At 46.4% G+C, this 19,324-nt stretch overlaps 1 protein-coding gene across 2 annotated transcripts in view; it reads left to right on the top strand.

Moving 5' to 3' along the window:
• The window catches only part of DYM (dymeclin), a 1,345,000-nt gene that overhangs the window by 221,538 nt on the left and 1,104,138 nt on the right, over positions 1 to 19,324 (top strand). For both annotated transcript variants that reach the window (XM_078674786.1, XM_078674785.1), the window contains exon 3: positions 9,990 to 10,042. In XM_078674786.1, coding sequence (XP_078530912.1) covers positions 9,990 to 10,042 — 53 coding nt within the window. The remainder of the gene's footprint in view (positions 1 to 9,989; positions 10,043 to 19,324) is intronic.

Here is a 19,324-nt window from a genome sequence, read left to right as displayed (position 1 = left end):
ACCTCTATGGCTGGGGGTCTAAGGGACTTCCACCTCATAGTGAGGGTCCGGAGTGCTAACAAGAGGGCTAGGTCTGTAAATTTCAACTGTGCCATACGGGCCTTGGGTCTCTTCCTATTACCTATCAGGCAGCGCAAAACGCCCTCCGGGACCTGCATACCCGTTATAGTGTGTAGTGTGTTTCGGATTGTCTCCCAGTATGTGCGCAGTCTCGGGCACGCCCACATCATGTGGACAATATCAGCGTCATCACCCTGACACCTAGGGCAGCAGTGGGGGACGGTGGGAAATATCCTATGTAATCTTTGTGGAGTGAGGTAAGCCCTATGTAGCACCATGGCCTGTATAAATTTGAATTTAGCATTCCTGGACACTCTCCTGGGGTGCCCGAGGATGATCTTCCAGTCCCCGTCTGTAATTTCCTCTCCTGTGTCTGTGCTCCAGGCCTCCCTGAGTGGGGTGAGGGATCCAGCTGCGTGTTCTCTAATGCCCACATATAGCCATTTCACTAAGTGTCCGCCTGACCCCATGTAGTGGAGGAGATGGACCAGTTCGTGTTGTGTTGGTTTAGTGCGTTGTGTAGCCCAAGTTCGCCTTACGTAATGGGAGACCGTGGCATGTAGAAGATAAAGCTGTTGCGGGGCTCCCGTGGATTGTGTAAAGGTGGCGTGGTCCAGCAAGTTGTCGTCCCCAAATAAGTCTCCAACCCTGTCTACCCCGGCATCTATCCAGGGTTGTAATCTGCGTCTCGTCAGGGGTCCCTGTGGGGTTGGTAGGCCCAGTAGGGGGATGTTGTCTGCATAAGGAGGGATCCCCGCCGTGAATTTAAGTGCATTCCGCCAGCACTTCAAAGCCACGAGCAATAAGGGGTGGCAGTCCCTCTGAATCTTGGCCGCAGGCAGCAGAAGGGAATGAAGATCCCCTCTCGCCAGCTCTTGTGGTGTGAAAGCAATCTCATGGAGGTTTCTACCCGCCACCCACCTTGTCAGCCACTGAAGTTGGCTAGCGTAGTAGTAGCCACGTAGGTCAGGCACTCCCAGGCCCCCTTGCCTGGTGGACAGTTGTAGTTTCTTGAGGCTTATCCGTCTCCTCCCCGAACCCCAAATCAGGGTGATCAATAACGAGTTCAACATGGTAAATATGGGTTGTGGTAGGAGGACCGGCAGGTTCACAAAATAATACAGGATTCGGGGAAGCAGGAGCATCTTTGAAATTGCCACCCGGCCCATGACAGACAGGGGCAGGGACGTCCAGAAGGTCACACTACTGCGGAGGCCAGTAATTGCTCTCCGCACATTACCCTCAATCTGGTCGTCAGGGTTCCGATATACATTAATACCAAGGTACTTAAATGTAGTCGGGGCCACCCGGATCGCGTGCTCCCCAAACTGTATGTGGGTGGGCTGTCGCCCGTCGCGGAAAAAGAACCCCAGTGATTTCCCGGGGTTAACTGCCCGGCCCGATATCCTTTCAAACCGTTCAAAGGTAGTTGCCAGGAGGGTATGGTCACCTTGCAGGTCTCGTAGGAACAGCATTATGTCGTCGGCGTAGATGGAGATCAGATTATGGGTGTCGCCAACCTGGATACCCGCCTCTGCCGCCCTAGTCCGGAGTGCAATCGCCAGGGGTTCTAACGTAAGGACAAATAACAGCGGGGATAGCAGGCCGCCCTGCCGGGTGCCCCTATGTACGTCATAGCTGCCCGACGTGTGTCGGCCGGTGCGTGCCCGAGCCGTTGGGTACGTATATAGTAGACGAACCCACTTTATTAGGGCGTCTGGGAGTCCAAAACGATGTAAAACCTCAAACATGAAGTCCCAAGTCAGGGAGTCAAACGCCTGCCGTAGATCAAGGGTTATGCATCCAGCATGCGGCAAGTCCGGGGGGGCAGTGGACATGAGGGCATGTAGCCGTCTCGTATTTTGAGAAGTGCTCCTCTCCGGGAGGAAGCCACATTGATCCGTGTGGATCACGCCAGGGAGGTGGGCTTGTAATCTCAGGGCGATAGCTTTACTAAGGATTTTATACTCCGAGGGGAGCATAGACAGAGGCCTATAGTTACTCACATCCAGTGCATCCCTGCCGGGCTTCGGAATGGAGATGACCAAGGCCTGCATAGTCGAAGCCGGTAGGTGGCCAGTCTCATACGCGGTTTTGTAGACTTTTTCTAGAATAGGGGCTAACGTATCACAGTAAGTTTGGTAAAACTCACCCGGTAGACCGTCCATGCCCGGGGTCTTGCCTCGGTTTAGAGAGTGGATGGCTATTTTAATTTCATGCTGTGTAACGGGCCCGGCTAGGACCGTCTAGATATCTCGGGGAAGGGCCGGGATCGGCAGCTCGTCCAGGAAGTCCAACATGGCATCCCTGGTATCAGTAGGGGGTGGGGCGTACAATCTCTCCAAGTGGGTCTTAAACACATTATTAATCTCTATCTGCGTGTTTACCTGTCTGCCCGTGCCATCCCTGACACTCGTGATTATCGGGGTCTCAGGGGTGTCTCTAATCAGACGAGCCAGCAGTGCACCCGACCTGTCCGCCTCCGCCTGTTGCCGTCGCAAGTATTCTCTGTAGTCCATTACCCTTAGGGATTCCAAGAGCTCTGCATGCTCAATATTGCACAGTTGGAGATCCCCCCTACGTTCAGGGTCCGTCCCCACTGCGGTCTCAAGCACTGTCAGCCGGTCCTCAATCATACGAAGTCTGTCATGTACCTCCTGTCTGGCGCCCACTAACCGGCCAATCGCAGCACCTCTCACCACCGCCTTCATGGCGTCCCACACAACCAGGTTCGAGGACACAGAGTCCCAGTTGTCCCTGAAGTAGTCCGTTAGCGTGCCCTCCATGTGGCCACGGAACGGGCCATCTTCGAGTAGTGAGGGGTTGAGCCTCCAGGTGGGCACCGGAGAGGGAATCCTGCCCCAGTCCAAAACTAGCGTTAGCGGCCTATGGTACGAAAACGTCTTGGCGAGGTAGGCCGAGGACGTACAGTGTGCCATCAAGGACTTGGTGCAAACAAATCTGTCCAGGCGTGTATGCAAGTTATGTAGTGGGGAATAGTATGAGTACTCCTTATGTGTCGGATATAGTGTACGCCACATATCTGCCAGCCCCCACCCTTGAAGCCATGTTCGAAAGGAGTCAGACAGTTTATGAACCCCTGTCCCCTGAAGCGGAGGGTGCGATCTGTCCAGCCCTGTGTCCAGTATCATGTTCCAGTCCCCTCCCAGAATCCAGGGGATGTCCGCCCAGTCTGCCAGGGCCCTACTCACAATTGGGAGGAATCTGTCCTGGTCGTGATTCGGGGCATAAATACTGCCCAGGACTACCAATACCCCGTCTAGAGTGCCTTTTACCAAGAGGTATCGCCCTTGGTCATCTGTCTTCCTATCCATCTCCACGAAGGGGACACCATAGCGCACCCAGATCGTGGCTCCTCTAGAGAAGGCAGAATATGTTGTGGAAAAAACAGTCCCCCTCCATTTCTTCCGCAGGGTATGCACTTCGGGCTGTGTTAGGTGGGACTCTTGGAGGAACACAATGTGCGCTTTCTGACGGAGCAGGAAGGCGTGCACCCTATGTCGTTTCTGTATCGCCCCTAATCCTCTCACATTTCACGTAACCAGCCTGTACCTTCCTTTCACTTCAGCCATAATCAGATACCGATGCTCTAGTAGACAGCAAGATATAGTATAGCGTGTACATTCGCCACGGTGACCAGAAGACGGTTCCCTCCCACTCCCAAACCCCAACTCTGGAGGCGCAGCTGTGCCGAACATGAAACAGTACAACAAAATCAAACAATGAACCATGCATACGCTCTTGGAGGGTCTGCTATGCGTAAGCCACATCCAGTGGATCATGTCAGTCGGTGCCGCCTGCTCAACGGCGCCGCCGGGAGGGTTATTTTTATAATCAGTCACTGTTACCGGCCGTCTCTTGGGGGGGGGGAGCCACTTCATTCCCGCAAATACAATGAGATGTGTCTATGATAGTTCAGGGTGAAGGCCTTGCCCAGCTCGCACAGCAGGGGGGCAGCAGACAGGACCATTTTATTGCAAGATCACTCAGTTACTGAAGGTTACAAGAGTAAAAGGATACCAGGTGGACTCAGCGAGTCAAAATACATTTGCAGCAGTCATTATTCCAAGGCAGTGTCCAAGATTTCATCCGCCGCTCGGGGCGTCACATTCGGGAAGAGCACCAAGCTGTTCTCAGAGTCCGATTGCACAGTGCTGTCCTCCGTGTCCGTATTCACTTGTTCTCGGTCGTCTCTGAAGGAACCCACCATCGCAATGGCGTCCACCTGACCCTGTTTCTGCTCGTGGGCCGGAGGCCTCCGACCCCTCGGTTCCGAGCCTCGCGGATCCGCACCGCTATTCGTTGGGGCCGCTCCGTCTTTGGCTCCACTGGACGTCGAGCCCTGAGTCTGGATCACGTCTCGTTCAATGTCCATCACTTCCAGCCACTCTTCCGCGTCTGTGGGGCTGTCGAAGAAGTGGGTCTTGTTGTCATGGATCACTTTGAGTCGCGCCGGAAACAACAGGGCGTAACGGAGCTTGGCTTTCTGGAGTTTCCTCTTAATCTCGTAGTATGAGGACCTCTGTTTCTGCACTAGATTGGTCTAATCTGGGTAAAGTGAGAAGCGTTTGTTTTCATATTCTATGACAGCTTTCAGCCGGGCCTGTCGAAGCAACGTGTCTCTGTCCCGGTAATTGAGGATCCTCACAATCAGGGGCCGAGGCGGGTGGCCCGGGCTCGGCTGACCCGTAGGAATCCTGTGTGCTCTCTCCACACAAAAGTACGGGGACAGTCCTTCCGCAGCAACATGCTCCCGGAACCAGGTCTCCATAAATTCCGCTGCGTGGGGCTCCTCACAGCGTTCCGGCAGGCCAATGACGCGGATATTATTCCGTCTATTGCGTCCTTCCGCATCTTCCACCCTATCCATAAGAGTCTGTACCTGATGCTGGATTCGCTGGATAGATTCTGTGTGTTCAGCCACCGTCGGGGTAAGATTTGTCAGCGCCAGACCCTGGTCCTTGACTTTGTCCGACAGCTTGGAGTGATCAGCCTTAAGTAGGGAAAGATTCGAGGTAAGGGTACCCAGTTGCACCTCCATCGCAGTCCTGGAATCTCTGATTTCCTTAAGGATCAGGTCCAGTTTGTCACCTTGGTGGCCCTCAGGGGGGTTAGAGGCCGCAGTCCCCGACTTGGGATTGCCCAGGGTCTCATCAGGGGGGCGGTCAAGTGGGGGGGGGGGCGCCGAAGGTGCGAGGTCGGCTCCTCAGTCCCGCTAGACGCAGGGCCGCCCCCCGTACCTCAGTGTCCAGGCAGATCCCCCGGCGAATCGGCAGGAGGCGGCACCACGGCCCGGATGCAGTCCGCACCCGAGTCCGGAGTAGGCCGTTTCGTCGTCGGGCTCTGCTGGTCTTTCCGTGTAGCCCACAGCTGCCCCGGGGGCCCCCAGAGTAATCGGGGCCTCCGCAGTCAGGCCCGGCCGCCGTGGGATAACATTCAGCCCCGCAGAGGCTGCACCAGAGCCCGGGCAGGTTCGGCCGGCCACAGACCCGAGGCCCCGGCTTGTGACAAGGGACCAGGCTGCAACAGTATCGGGTTTCGCTGCTCCACCTCTGTGTCCGCCGGAGGCTCTAAATTCAGTCCAAGTCGCCAGGGAGGGCAGCGCATGCAGGAGTGTCCCCTCCTAGGCGTTAATCAGCTCTGTAACGGCCGTCACAGGATGATGGCTTCCCGGCGGCATCGGAGCTCTAACAACCTCCGACCGCCATCATGGCCAGCTAGCCACGCCCCGTCACTTTCTCATACTTGGGGATTGTTTTTAACAAAAGGGGTACCTGAAAATCAGCCATCATGACTAGGAACTTAGCTTTCTCACGGGCTATTGGTGTTTTGAAACAGTTTGCAAATAAGCTAGGGGACAGGCCAGTACGCATCCTGATTGATATTTACCGGGCCAAATGTGTATCGACGGCAGTGTATGGAGCTGGCATATGGGGGGTGGCAGGTTGTCATGATATTCAAACAAGGGAAAATGGTTTACTATGTTACTTGCTTTCTGTCCCCCGTTCCACCTCCACTTACGTCTGCCATAAGGAACTAGCTTTACCCTTCATTTCAGATCTAATTAAAATTAGCCCTATGTTGCTGTGGCATAAGATCTGGACTTCAACTGAAACTGTTTTTAATAAGGTGATCATTGCGGACTGTATTAAACTTGAAGGGTCTAAACAGATCAAGTGGCTCTCCTATGTTCAGGAATTTTGCAAACCCTTAGGGCGCCCTGAATTTTTTAATTCAACTTTGACATTGTCTTCAATCTCCAGAAAGGCATTAAAGAAATCTTGCCTTGCCCTTCTGGAAGATCGACGTTGGTGCCTAGAGGGGAAAAAGCCCTCTGTTATTCATCATCAATTTTTGTTGCAGAGTTCTGGACTACAGCTTTATTTATCACCCGACCAGACAAGCTATAGTAGAATGCTTTTAGCCCGTTTGAGAACTGGATGCTTTTTTAGGATGTTAACCTTTCCTAATCCAAATGATTGGTCCTCACAATTAACCACCTGTCCGTGTGACGATTCTTCTATCCAATCAACCATACATTGTGTCTTGTTCTGCAGATTCTATGAGTGGGGGCGGAAGAGATATCTATTACCCCTACTTAAGTTCTGGAACTTGAGACAATGTAGACCAGCATTATTTAAATTGCTCACTTTGTCTGATGAAATGACTATCACTGCTGTATCTAGGTACCTGAAATTTGCGATTAGATGTAGATCTACAATGGTATAATTGCAAACCTATATGAATATCAATGACTGTGTTATTTTTTATTGTACCATCCCTTGGGAAAGGCAAAACTGAATTCGTGATTTATGTTTATTTGTACATATCTTTTTAAATATTTATTGTAACTGTTTTTTCTGGACGTATTTACTTTGTCTGCTTTTATGATTTTATTGTAAAATCGAATAAAGCTATCTTTGAATTTGAACCTGATTAGTGTATTATGGATTGCCTTATTACTACATAACGATGTACCTGGTGGTTGTATTACACATTGCATTATTTTTACCTTGCAAAGTGCCTGATTGATGTGCTACGCATCACATTCTGTTTACATTGCAGAGTGTCTGATTGCTGCGTTACGCCTTACAGTATTTTTACATGGCAAAAGTGCCATTACGAACTGTATAACACGATATTGGAATTACAGGAGAATGTTTAGGCGTGCTCATTAATACCACCAGAACTTACAAGGGCTGGCTGGCCTGCCTAGCAACCGGCCAGGAGAAATAGTTTACAAACTCATTTGTTGGATTTATATTGTGTGGTCTTATCGTATATATTTTAATATAAAGTTTATACTCGTTTTTATAAAACTCGTGTGGAGTCTATTTGTGGTGTCATCATTGGGGTGTTGTGAGCGTGGTTGCAAATACTTTACACATTTGCCTTGAAGATAAGTATGGCTGCTCATTCCAAGCTACCTATGGGGTGAGCAGGGCTATCTCAGAAGGTGACCTTCCTTTCCCTGATGTTGGAACGCCCACCTCAGCCAACCAGGGATCCCGGGTCTAACAGCAGAACTTCAGGGACTGGCCTCGCATTATGTTCAAGCTGGTTGAAACGCAGGGTGCAGAGTATTTTTGATTTCAGTCCAATACTTCCCTACTTCAGTAGCCTCATGATGATTTTTCATACTAATTGATTACTTGAATGTTTCGTGAGGGTATAGGAAGTTATCAGGCATGTGAAGACCCCAGTGTATCCCAGTTATTGGCGTGCCCATAACTCAGAGTTTACTGCTATCCTTTGTTTTTCCTCTGCGCAGTTTTCCCGACGACTGTCAATATTTCCTCGTAAATGCTACCAGGCACAGAAACTGGACGTTTCTTGCGAGTGAACTGCAATACATTTGCCTTGCAACTTAGAAGCAGGATGGATTTTGACTGTCTTTAATTTTACCTCAAAACAGCTTCGTAGGAGTGTACTATTCCTGATTTTAAAAATCACATACTACCCATAGTACGTCAATTAACCCACATATAATATAATTAATTTGCAACCTTGAAACTCTAATAGCAAAATGAAAGTAAGTTATGGACAGCATTGAACTTTTGACAATCTTACTGCCATAAGAGGAGAGAAGCACCGATACCTTTTCACCACTCATATTCAGCCTTTATATGAATGATCTTCCCGCCTTTCATGCAAATACATCGGTGGATCTGGCAAGATTTGCCAGTCTTGCTGTCTGCAGATTAGTCCGTATTGGAGCTAAAATTCCAAAGCACTGTAGTATCCCCGACTGAAGTAGCATCACTTTTTCATCAAAGCCTCTGTGTGAAAACCCATAAATTACAGGTGGCAAAGAAGGCAAAAAGAACCATAGGGGGAGTTGTAACACTTACAGAGTCTGTTCACCTGTTTACTAGAGGTAGCAGAAGCAAAAATGTATCAAGCATCTCTTATGGAGCAGAGATGGGCCAGTTACAAGCCCGGTGAAAGGCATAGAAAAGATGGCATCAGACACGTAAAGCATTCTCCAGTGCAGTCCAAGAAACAAACCGCATATTGTTTTACAGAAAGGCAAGCATGAAACGCAACACTCTGGTGCGGAGCGTAAAATAGTATCTAATCAACACAGAATTTGGTTGATCTCTGCTGAAGAGAATTGATGAAAGACGAAAGCCCAGGGCCACTGGCATCATGTATAACAGCAGTCTGCTCCGTGGAGATTACTAGTTGAAGCATTCTGGGCAGGCAAAGTGATACCCATTGTGAGGCACAAAGAATCAGCTGCATAAAGCTTGTACCCATCATCAAACCAACTGATTGTAAAAAAAGAGATGCTGTCCAGAATTCGATCAAAAAGAATCTTTGATGAACGAAAACTCAAAAGGTAATGTAGATGGCAAGAGCCAACCTGATAGAGTCTAACAAAAGAAGTGAAAGACAGGGCTCAAAGAGATTAAGAGATTTATAATCCCAGCCAGCACCTGCTAGGATGAGGCAAGAAGCAAAATCCCCAGAGAGTAGATGTAGTCTAGATTCCACGATAGAATACCTCCAAGAAGATCAAGAAAAAGACCTCACCCGGAAGGTGGTAGTATTTCTAAACACAGTACGGAAAATAGAATCAACAAGATATGAAGGTGTAGAAGAAAATAGAATCAACAAGATATGAAGGTGTAGAAAACAATGCGTAGGAATGCAACAAGGAGAGCTGGCAGACCGGAGAAGCGGAGATGGAGGAACCCAAGAAGACCAGCAATTAAGCAAACCAGCATTTTCTAAATGGACTTGCACAAAGAAGGACTCTGACTTTGTTGTAGAAGATCTTCGTGCCCGCTCTTCTCGTCCTGTCTGGTGTGGAGTAACTTTTATATCTCTCATAGTCTCAAATAATGGCATTATCATTTGATAAAACCCACTAACTAGCCAAGATAGGAGGTAAGGCCACTGGCCTACAACAGGGTCTTGCTCACACATTCACAACCAAGTGCACTAATAGTATGGTAAAACACACTAACCAATCACAAAGGCATTTAAATCCTTTTTTGTCACTTGCCGCAGAGCACTTGGCTCAGGATTTACAGATAGAGACTCCAAGTAGTGTGGGCTTGTTGGGCACACTGAGTTTACTTTGCCACAAGGTATTTTTCTCCTCTTCCCCCTTCCAACTCCAACCGTGGCCAATGAAATAAATAAAAACGAATAAAGAACGAAACAACACTATTTGTTTTTATCTACTTGATCTAGTGAAGACCCTGGAAGGAAGCTTTTTGCATGTAAGAATCTTGTTTAAAATATGTATTCCTGTCTCCCTCATGCTTAAAAGTAAATGTATAGCTATTGCTCACTATATCCATGGCACAGCTCACTAATATTCCTTTCTTGTATCCTGCTCGTAAATTGCTCCGTGGATAATTGTTGCATATTTGATTGGAGCTCTCTTTTTCTTTTAGTGCTGAATCGAAGGTCTTAGAGGAAGCAACGATCTCAATCTGCAAGTCATTAAGTAAGAATCCTTCTTAACCGCCTTTGTTGCCATGTTACTGGAAAGTTATGCTGGCAAGCCTGCCTCAAATGTGTTTCTTATTACTCCTTGTTTTACTGGCATGAACGCAATCAGTGCTTTTCATTGCTAAAAACGTACAAATGGAGAATATATTGAATGTTTTTAAATGCAAAACGAGCCCTCACGCTGGACACATTAGATGTGGATATCTAAGGTAAAATAGAAGAGAGCATTTGTCTACACTGCCCTCTTAAGCATGCTTTCCTTCTCTTGTAACAATTCCAGCCCCATTAGTTCCCCCACGAGAAGCCATGCCCATTTTTAAAAGATCCCGTACATGAGATCTATGCATCCTTTCTCGAGTTAACGCCTCCTACTTTAAGTTTTCCTTACCTTTCAACATTTCATGTCATTATGGTTGGCCATAAGTGAGTCAGATTCTTCTGGACCTGATACATTGTCCAGATATTCCCCTCCATGTGGTGATATGTGGTTTGCTGCAAGGTTTTCTTTCTCTCTTAAAAAACGGTGGCACAATGTGTTGAGCAGTGAAGGGTTGAGCAGTTTCTGCTTTCCTTCGAGCTACCCAAGGGTCTCCATAGCCTCTTTAAAGGAGTGTTTCTTTGCCATATTTACAAGGTGAGCTTGTAGCATGGGGAAGACACAGAGACTTGAGCAGGGGTTGCCTACGAGCCCTTGCTTGAGCGAAGCTAAGGGAGAAGATAGAGTCCTTTTCCTTCTGCCCAATGTTCGCTGAGTTCATCAGGGTAAAGGTGTGTACATACATGGGGTCATGATCATGGAGTTGATTGTATGTGTGGCCATAGGAAAAGAGATATTTCTATAGTGTGAACCTAGCTAAAGTGCAGCGAAGCACTGTACATGGTCAAACAAAGTCAACCGGTAAGAGGTAAGGAAGCTGGGACGAGTATGGGCAATACACTGTGATGTAGTGTTCTTTAAATAGGTTTGTCTCCAACTCTTTCCTAAATTGGAGAAGCAGCCGGGCTGCCTTGATGGATACAGGAATGTTGTTCCAGATCCTGGGTGAATAGATGAAAGAAGGCTTCTGTTTTTCTTTTTTACACTTCTTAGTGTGCAGTCTGCTAGTTCGGTTGACCCCCTTTCCCCAGAGAAGGATCTCTTTGCGTATGTTCCTTGGTGAGATTGTACCTTGCACTCACAATGCTAAATCGCCCATCAAAATGAAGAAGGATTGTGTCTGAGATCTTGGGGTAGGCATAGGAAATGTGTGTTCTTGGTCAAGTAGAGGCAAAGTCAAAATATTGTTTGGTTTTGTAAGTGAAGGGACCACACGTGGGGATTAGTGCACTTCACAATCCCAAACTCAGGGATGCTAACGCACTAATACCACTTTGTGTTTCAGCTTATGGAGACCGGGAACTACAACTTTCCCTATGGCTCTCACTCCCCTTACGGTGACTATGTGAACTAGGGGCTGTATTTGTTTCTAGTCCCAAAGTGTTTTACTCTGCCAGAGACACAAGTTGGCGTGAGAAACGGGTGGTAGCAGGTTAATTTTGACTGCCTCCATTTTTTCATTAAGTGTTAAAGTCGCATGCAGTTTACATAGGAGTGGGATGTAATTACCACAATATAAATGTGTTTTTCTTGGGTCATGTTAGTACCTAGTTATTTAATACAGTAGTTATAAATACGTTTATTTAAACCACGTGTTTTTTTAAACTTTACAATATATGCATTTCGTTATGATTATAAATATCTTAAATGTTCATTATACATACTTATGTTATGAACAATCTTAAAAGTTCCTTTCAAATGGTTCTACCCTATTTAAAGCCAATAAAGACCTTTCCATTGCACAAGTTAAATCAAAGAATTGCATGCTGTATCCAAGTTATTTTGCTTCTGTTCTTGACGCAATTGCATATTTTTGTAAAAATTGGTTTTAAAAAACGTCTAAAAGATACAAAAATATATACGATCTATTAATACATGCACTTGAGAACAGTGCACGCCTAGCCTACACTTAAAGTTGGCTATGGCAATGTTTAGCTTTCTCCCTCCCAGTGCAAAAGCTGGGTTCTGTCCCACACAAAGTGGTTAAATTACTAGCCTCGTTGCGGGATTCAGTATATTAAATAGGAAAATGAACTGGCATTTTTCCAGGAATCTCTCAGCAGGGAGGTGGAGTACTTAGCATTCAAATGATCCAAATCTCTCCTCATTGACTCCAAAAAACCTCTTTCTTTTAATTACATTTTCGATATTCCCCTTTCGGCATCACATTCAAAATCCTGTATATTACAATATTGCACAATTGTTAGCAGCTTTTCTAACTCGTCCTGCCTATACTCTCTCACTAAATCTATTTTACAGGTTGAGACTTTTTGTTTTACAAGATGTTCTCTGTTTACGCCAAAAGTGAAGAATCTGAACAGATGCAGTAGAGTTCCATGAATTCAGCTTGGTCTCCATTCTTATGGCTTGAGACATAGTATAGGGGGAGTGCCAAAAGGGTTTAAAGACATTTACCCTCCAAATTTCCATAATCATAACCTGAATCAAGACTTAACAGCTCTGCTCCATATAACAACAGTGGCAACACCATACATAGCTTGTAGGCCTAAAGGCCAGGTTCGATTGAAGTGCCCCAAAGTCCATTTTGAAGTTCTTGAGCCCACTCATTGTCGACATGCCTCTAGTTTTTAAATTATCTAGGTGCAACTTCCATTGTAACTTTTTATTAAAAGTCATACCCAGATATTTATACAAGGGTGCTTTCTTCACAATCATTTCTCTGATCGAACACCAAACATGGCTTCCTTTTTTTTTTTAACCAACATATTCATTTTTTCTATATTAATGGTTAATTTATTATTCCAACCATATTTATTGAAGGCATTTAATTTTCTGTGTAAGCCTACCTGAGTTACTTCTAGGATGATTTATTTTAAAAAGTTAATATGGCGTGAACAAGACCCAGGAGGGTATCGGAGCTCATTACAGGTGAGCAGAAAAAAGAGGAGACCTATAAATCAGACAACAGGGTGGTCAGAAGTGCCCGGGGAGAGAAACTCATGCCGTCATGGCATACGTAATCATAAACAGTCTAAGCAAATAATTGGGTGAGGGACAGTCAGAGCAGGCAATGAGAATAAAGGAACAAGAATAAACGAAGCATGTTACAAATTCACAAAAGAGGAGCTGGGAGGAAACTGAGAATAAAGTGAGTAAGAAAAGTGCATACAGAGATAACTCTGAAAAAACCCAATCAAATTCAATAAAAAGACAGGTAAAAACGGAGAGGGGACGAGTCTTTGAGTGTGTATAGGGTGAGGGGTTCTAGGACAAGAATTTGTTCATCAGAAGTGCTTTAACTTCCATTTTGAAAGTTACAGTTGAAGTGATCGGTCTGATTTCCGGAGGCAGGGAGTTCCAAATTCTCAGGGCGATAACTGAGAAAGCTTGGTCATAAGTTTTCTTTTTACGGAATGTCTGTGATTTCAGCAGAAGGGGGCTGGCACTTCTGGAGGATCTGGAGGCACCATATAGTACAAGTTTTTGTGCGAGGAATGGTGGTGTGTTGTAATGTAAGGCTTTATAAGTCATGCGGGCAATTGTTTGTTGTATCCTTGCTTCATAAGGGAGCCAATTTAGGGATTTCAGCTCCTTGGAATTATGGTGGTATCTTTTTGAGCCAGTTATGAGCCTAGCAGCAGTTAAGAGAGGCCCTGAGTGGAGCCATCTTCGATCTTGGGAGTCTACAGAGGGTTGCGCTTTCATAGTCCAACCTGGAGATTACCAGAGATTGCACTGTGGATTTTAAGTCATAGGGGAGTGAGGGGGAGGTGGAGGGGAGAGAAAGAGTTTTATTTTCCTTAAGATGCTCAGTTGGAAGTTGGCTCCCTGGGTGAGGGCAGCGAGGGCAGTAATATGCTTCTGCATGTTCAGACTCTTGTCGAGCATTATGCCCAATGAACTTGTGGAGTCAATGATGTGTGGTATGGAGTTAAGAGCTGTTAGCTGATTCATCCATTTACTGATGACAGATGATTGATTAGGTGGGACGATTAAAAGGAAATCTGTTTTCAGAGCATTGAGTTTAAGATGATTTAGAGTCAGCCAGTTTTGGACTTTCAGTAGAGTGGTGTTGAGGGAACTGATATCATCAGGGGAGGAGACTTTCAGGTACAGTTGGGTATCATCGGCATACATGTGATAATGGACATTGGATACTTTCAAGATTTCAGTTAAAGGATCCATGAACAGGTTGAAGAGAGTTGGAGAGAAGTGTGGAACCTTGTGGAACCTCTAAATTAACTGAGGAGAGGTTCCATTGTGGAGAAAAGATGCAAACCAATATAGGATGGGCCCTGAAAGCCCCACCCTATGTTCCAGTAGGTTGAGTAAGCAGGCTTGTTTAATTGTATCGAAAGAAGACGATAGGTCGAGGAGGATCAAGAGGCAAGAGTCGTTCTAATCCAACATTTAGAGCGCATCATCAACAATGTGGGTGATGGTGGATTCTGTACTATGACCGTGAAGGAAGCCAGATTGGAATTGGTCCAGTAGTTGGAAGCATTCTATGTGATTACAAAGCTGAACTTGGACACCTATCTCCATGAGCTTGGTCCAGGTCGAAATGTTGGGGATTAGGCGGAAGGTGTTTAGGTTGGCTTGATCTGCTGTCGTTTTTTTAAAAGTTGGGGGAACCTGTCCAGCCTAAAGACAGTCTGGGATAAAGCCTTGAATCAGTGAGACATTGACTATTTTGGCCCTTAGTGGGATTAGGGATAGTTTGATCTCCTTGAAGAAATTAGATGGGAGAGGGTTACTGAAGTGGTTTGATGGGTTTAGTGGTGGAAGCATTTTTAGAATGGTGCTATCGTCCAAGATTTCGAATGCGCTCCAAGATGCGTTGTTCTTGGAGGTAAAACCTGGAGTGAGCGACGGTGCCAAAGATTTGAGGGGGGGATGTGTGTGAACTGATGGGAGGTAAGGTTGGCATGAGTTCCATAGCAGTCTGTAGATCAAGTTCCATCTTAGTTGTCTTTCCGATGAAGAAAGTGGAGAAATCTTCGCAATTCGGCAATGGGCGTGATCTGATTGGGGGGAGATTGAGTTGGCAATTCGTTTTTTTAAACAGTGTTTTAGGTCGATTTTTGGCTAGGTTTAGTCGATTTGTGAAAAAGTTAGCTTTGCAGATTCCTATGCGTTTGTTATAGATGTTCCTTAGTGATCTCAGATGTTTGAGATGATGAAGGGACGGCGAGGATCTGCACAATCTTTCCGCTTGTCTCAGGTTCTTTCTTTCAGTTTTTAGACTGCTGTTGTACCAGGGTTTGGAGACTTTGGAAGGTATTCTTTTTAACTCTAACGGAGCGACCATGTCTAGAATGATTGTCAAGGACCAATTGTAGTGCTCAGTGAGATCGTGGACGTCGGTCATAGCCTCAGAGGGGGTAAAATGTTATTACTGAGGGTTGTCAAAGCATCAAGGTTAATGTTTCACAGTGTTCTTTGCCAATGCTTGTTTTTTTTGGTTGAGTTTTGCTAGTACTAACAGATTCTGAGATGAGGAAGGTGATGCAGTGGTGGTCTGCCCAGTGGCAAGGGACGATAGAATCAAGTTGAACGGATTTTGGATTGCCAATTATTGGATCTAAGGTAGCTCCTTTGTCATGCATAGGGCTGTCACATATCTGGGTTAGATCGAATTCCCTCGGGAAAGATTTGGGACTATTTACGGAAAGGTAATTCCAGTGGAGGTTAGAATCTCCAAGGAAGATCTGAGTGCCCTGATGGTCTGCGTTAGTTGAGATAATTTCCATAATCTGTTCGATGAAGGAAAGGTTATTTTTTGGGGGATGGTAGAACAGGCGGAGTTTGCAGACTTGCCTGGTATTACAAGCGCCCTTGATGCATAGGTATTCACACGCAGGGAGAACAGCAGAATGAAGTTGTTTGACCACAAGATTGCTACGGTAAATGCAGGCAATACCTCCCCCGAGCCCACTAGATCTGTTTAACCTAATAATGTGATAGCTAGGAGGGACAAGAAGGCCAAGGATAGGAGCAGAGGAGACATTTAGCCAGGTTTCGGTCTGCATTAAAAGTTGCATGTTTTGCAGCAGATCTGTTCAAGGGGATAGTCATGGAAAGAAGTTGGCCAGTGAGAGCCATCTGGGGCGAGGAAGGGTTATGAGTGGAGCGAGTTTTGACGGGCAATAGAGGGGGGCACAGTAAGTAGCTACATGATGACTCTGGAGTGTGAGGGGTCTGTTTGTTAGCCGGGGTTGGAAGTTCCGTATTGGGCTGTGAGGCCGGTGAGTCTATGAGGAGGGTTTTGGGCAGGTTGGTAGAATCAACAATAGTGTTGTAATAGGCCAGGGGCACTGAAGGGGTGATTATGTGACTATTGGAGGTATAGTATTGAGTAAACAGATATCATTGGAGGGGTGGGGGGTGGAGAGGGAAGGGTCATAAAAGCCATCTTGGTTGGGAATCGACGTGGGGTGAGGGACCATGGGATTGGCCGAGGGGGTAGGATAGTTTAGGGAGGGGGTAGATTTTGTGTTGGTCACCGAGTTTTTAGAACAATTCAAGGTAGTGAACAGAGGATTGAATAAAGATAGTTCCATTATTGTAAAGGGAGATGGTAGCTGGAACTTATAAATAGGTGAGTGGGCAACCATGATTCTTAAACCATGGGGCGATTTTTTGAATGTGGTGATAATGAGTAAGGAGTATAGAGCGTTCCTCCATTGGGCGCGTCTTTTTGTATAGAAAATAAGATCACAGATTAAAACTCCTCTTTTTATGCGGAAGAAAGGATCTGAGATAAGGGTTTCTGGGTGGGATTTAAGGAATGTATGTTTAAAATTTTTAGATGCATTCTTAGACAAGCCGGGAAGATATATTATTTTATAAGCATGGCGGGCTGAAGGCTCCAAGTAAGTAAGTATGGCTCTAGATAAATTGGTTTCCATAGTGAACTAGATAAAGCTGGGGGAAGGTGGAAATAAAAGTGTCACTCCTAAGTTACTCTTGAGTGAAAAGTCCTAGGAAACGCAGGCACAAGATAATGGTCCAGGGTGGTGCCAAAAGGTAACGGGAGAATAGGCAAGGGGTGACCCTAGGGGATCAGGAGGATAGGATGAGAAGCACCAGACTAACTAGGTACTTGACTGAGCATGGAGATGAGCATGGAGATGAGGGGGGTAGTGACTGGGGTGGAGAGGGAAGGGAAAGAGATAGAATGGAAATGAGACTGAGGATGATACAATAGGAAGACTCAGGGCCTCAGTACTAAATGCTCTGGCGACAGAAGAGGAGTAGATCCAATTGAAGAATAAAGATAATATGTCCGGTCAAATGCCAAAGGGTAAAGACTGATCTGATAACGCAAAAGTAAATGTGTGGGAAAGACAGTCTCATTGGAATTCTTCCAGGATGGCTGCTTTTGTGACACCCAGGTTCCTGACTTGAGTTGTTGGAAGTCCTTCTTTACTTTCTATTAGAGCTCTAAGAGGCCAAAGAGTCCTACTTCTCTTACAGAGGGCCTGTAGAAAAAATTGTCCTTTCATTTTCTACTTCAATGGGACTGTGGAAAAATAGTCCTTTTTTATGATTTCTAATTTGCTGATACCACCATCTTAGCGAAGGGCTTTACAAACTAGGAGGGATCCTCAAATGGCGACCCCAAGCATTCGAAATGGAGAGCTAGGCGCAGCTCCGGTGAAACGCTGTTGGACCAACCCACCAACCGCTACTCCTCTGCGATGTTGCAACAACGATAAGTACCCATCCCGGCACAAACTCAGCCTAGTATAGAAGCCACAACTGGAACTGGACCATGACCAACAAGCAGCAGAATGCGAATGAGCGCATCAGCAGAGCAGGAGCAGGGGGCCAAACAATATCCTCTAACTCTGGAAGCGTAGTGGGAAACTCAGTCCCCGAAGCACACCATCAACAAAAAGGCACCACAAACCGAAGCACTCTCAAGTCCACAGTCACCACAACGGACCAGTGCCCCAGCGTGAGACCATCAAATGCACAACACACACACCAATCGGGGCCTGCAGTGAGCAGCGGCCAAGCCCCAGTCAGCCAATGGGAGTGGAGTTGGGGCAGGCACAGAAAGCCATGTCACACAGTACACACCGGCAATGCCAAGTCGGTCAAGCGGGAGCAGAAGCTGAACGGGCGGGCCCAATCAATCCCTGCAGTGCACTCAGGTCAGGAGCCCGTGCCAGCCGCAGATCTCAGACTGTCCGCAAAGTCAACATCGCAGGAAGAGAGTGGATCACTGCCCGCACCGTCCCCTTCCCACGACTCCAAGGCGGGGCAGCAGAGGTGCACTACTCCTGTCAGCAGTGTCCACGAATTATTCAGTAACCGGCAACCCCGAATTTTCGATGGCTGGTGATCGGGCAGCGGAAGCGGCAACAGTCCGCAGTGTCTATGGAGAATTCAGTATCCAGCTACCCCAGATGATCGATGGCTGGTGATCTGGCAGTGGAAGCGGCAACAGCATCTACAACGAGAGCCAAAGGGGCAAATCGCCACAGATGAAAGGGAATGGTTCTGGTTACTCTCAAGATAATGTGTGTAAGGGTCTGTAGAAGTTGAGTAGATGGTGGGGTATAGATGGTGGGGTATAGATTGTTGATCCCATACACGGGAGCTTCACGCTGAGGCATTCATCCTGGCAGCCATCTTGGTTTAAAAAAAGATTAAATCAAATTAAATGATATCAGACGTGCTATATGCCGCCCTCCCATGCTAAGGGAGAATGAGTGAGCAGCTGTAATGTTGCAATTCAGAGAGGATATCTCCCAAAAAACCCATCTTCCCTAAATGGGTTAAGGTGGCAGCTAAAATAGCCCATAATTATCACAGGAGTTTTTTTTATATAATTCATCAACAATTCTTAAGTCATTGCTTAGCAGTTTCAACTGTCCTAACTTGTATTGGTTCTCTCAGTGGAGACATAGATTATTACCACAATTATCCTCTTGATACAAGCAGAGTTTTCATACAAGGTTGTTAAACGAACATGGAACAAAACCCATTCAATTGCTTTGCCTTTTTTTTGCGAGTTTTGTAGAAACAAGGGTTAATAACGCCCGCTCGGACCGGATCGGCATGCTGCAGTGCTAATTTGCAAATGATTAAATGAATAACAACAACAAAAGAGTGCCACAGGGTGTAATGAACACAAGAAAATGAATGTGCCTAATATAATATATTTATAACCCTCAAAGGAATTCCCATGTCACAAAGTAAGGTGCA

The sequence above is a fragment of the Lissotriton helveticus genome, chromosome 2_1 (assembly GCF_964261635.1).
Source record: "Lissotriton helveticus chromosome 2_1, aLisHel1.1, whole genome shotgun sequence".
Classification (NCBI taxonomy): domain Eukaryota; kingdom Metazoa; phylum Chordata; class Amphibia; order Caudata; family Salamandridae; genus Lissotriton; species Lissotriton helveticus.
This window is presented reverse-complemented; position numbering and strand designations above follow the sequence as displayed.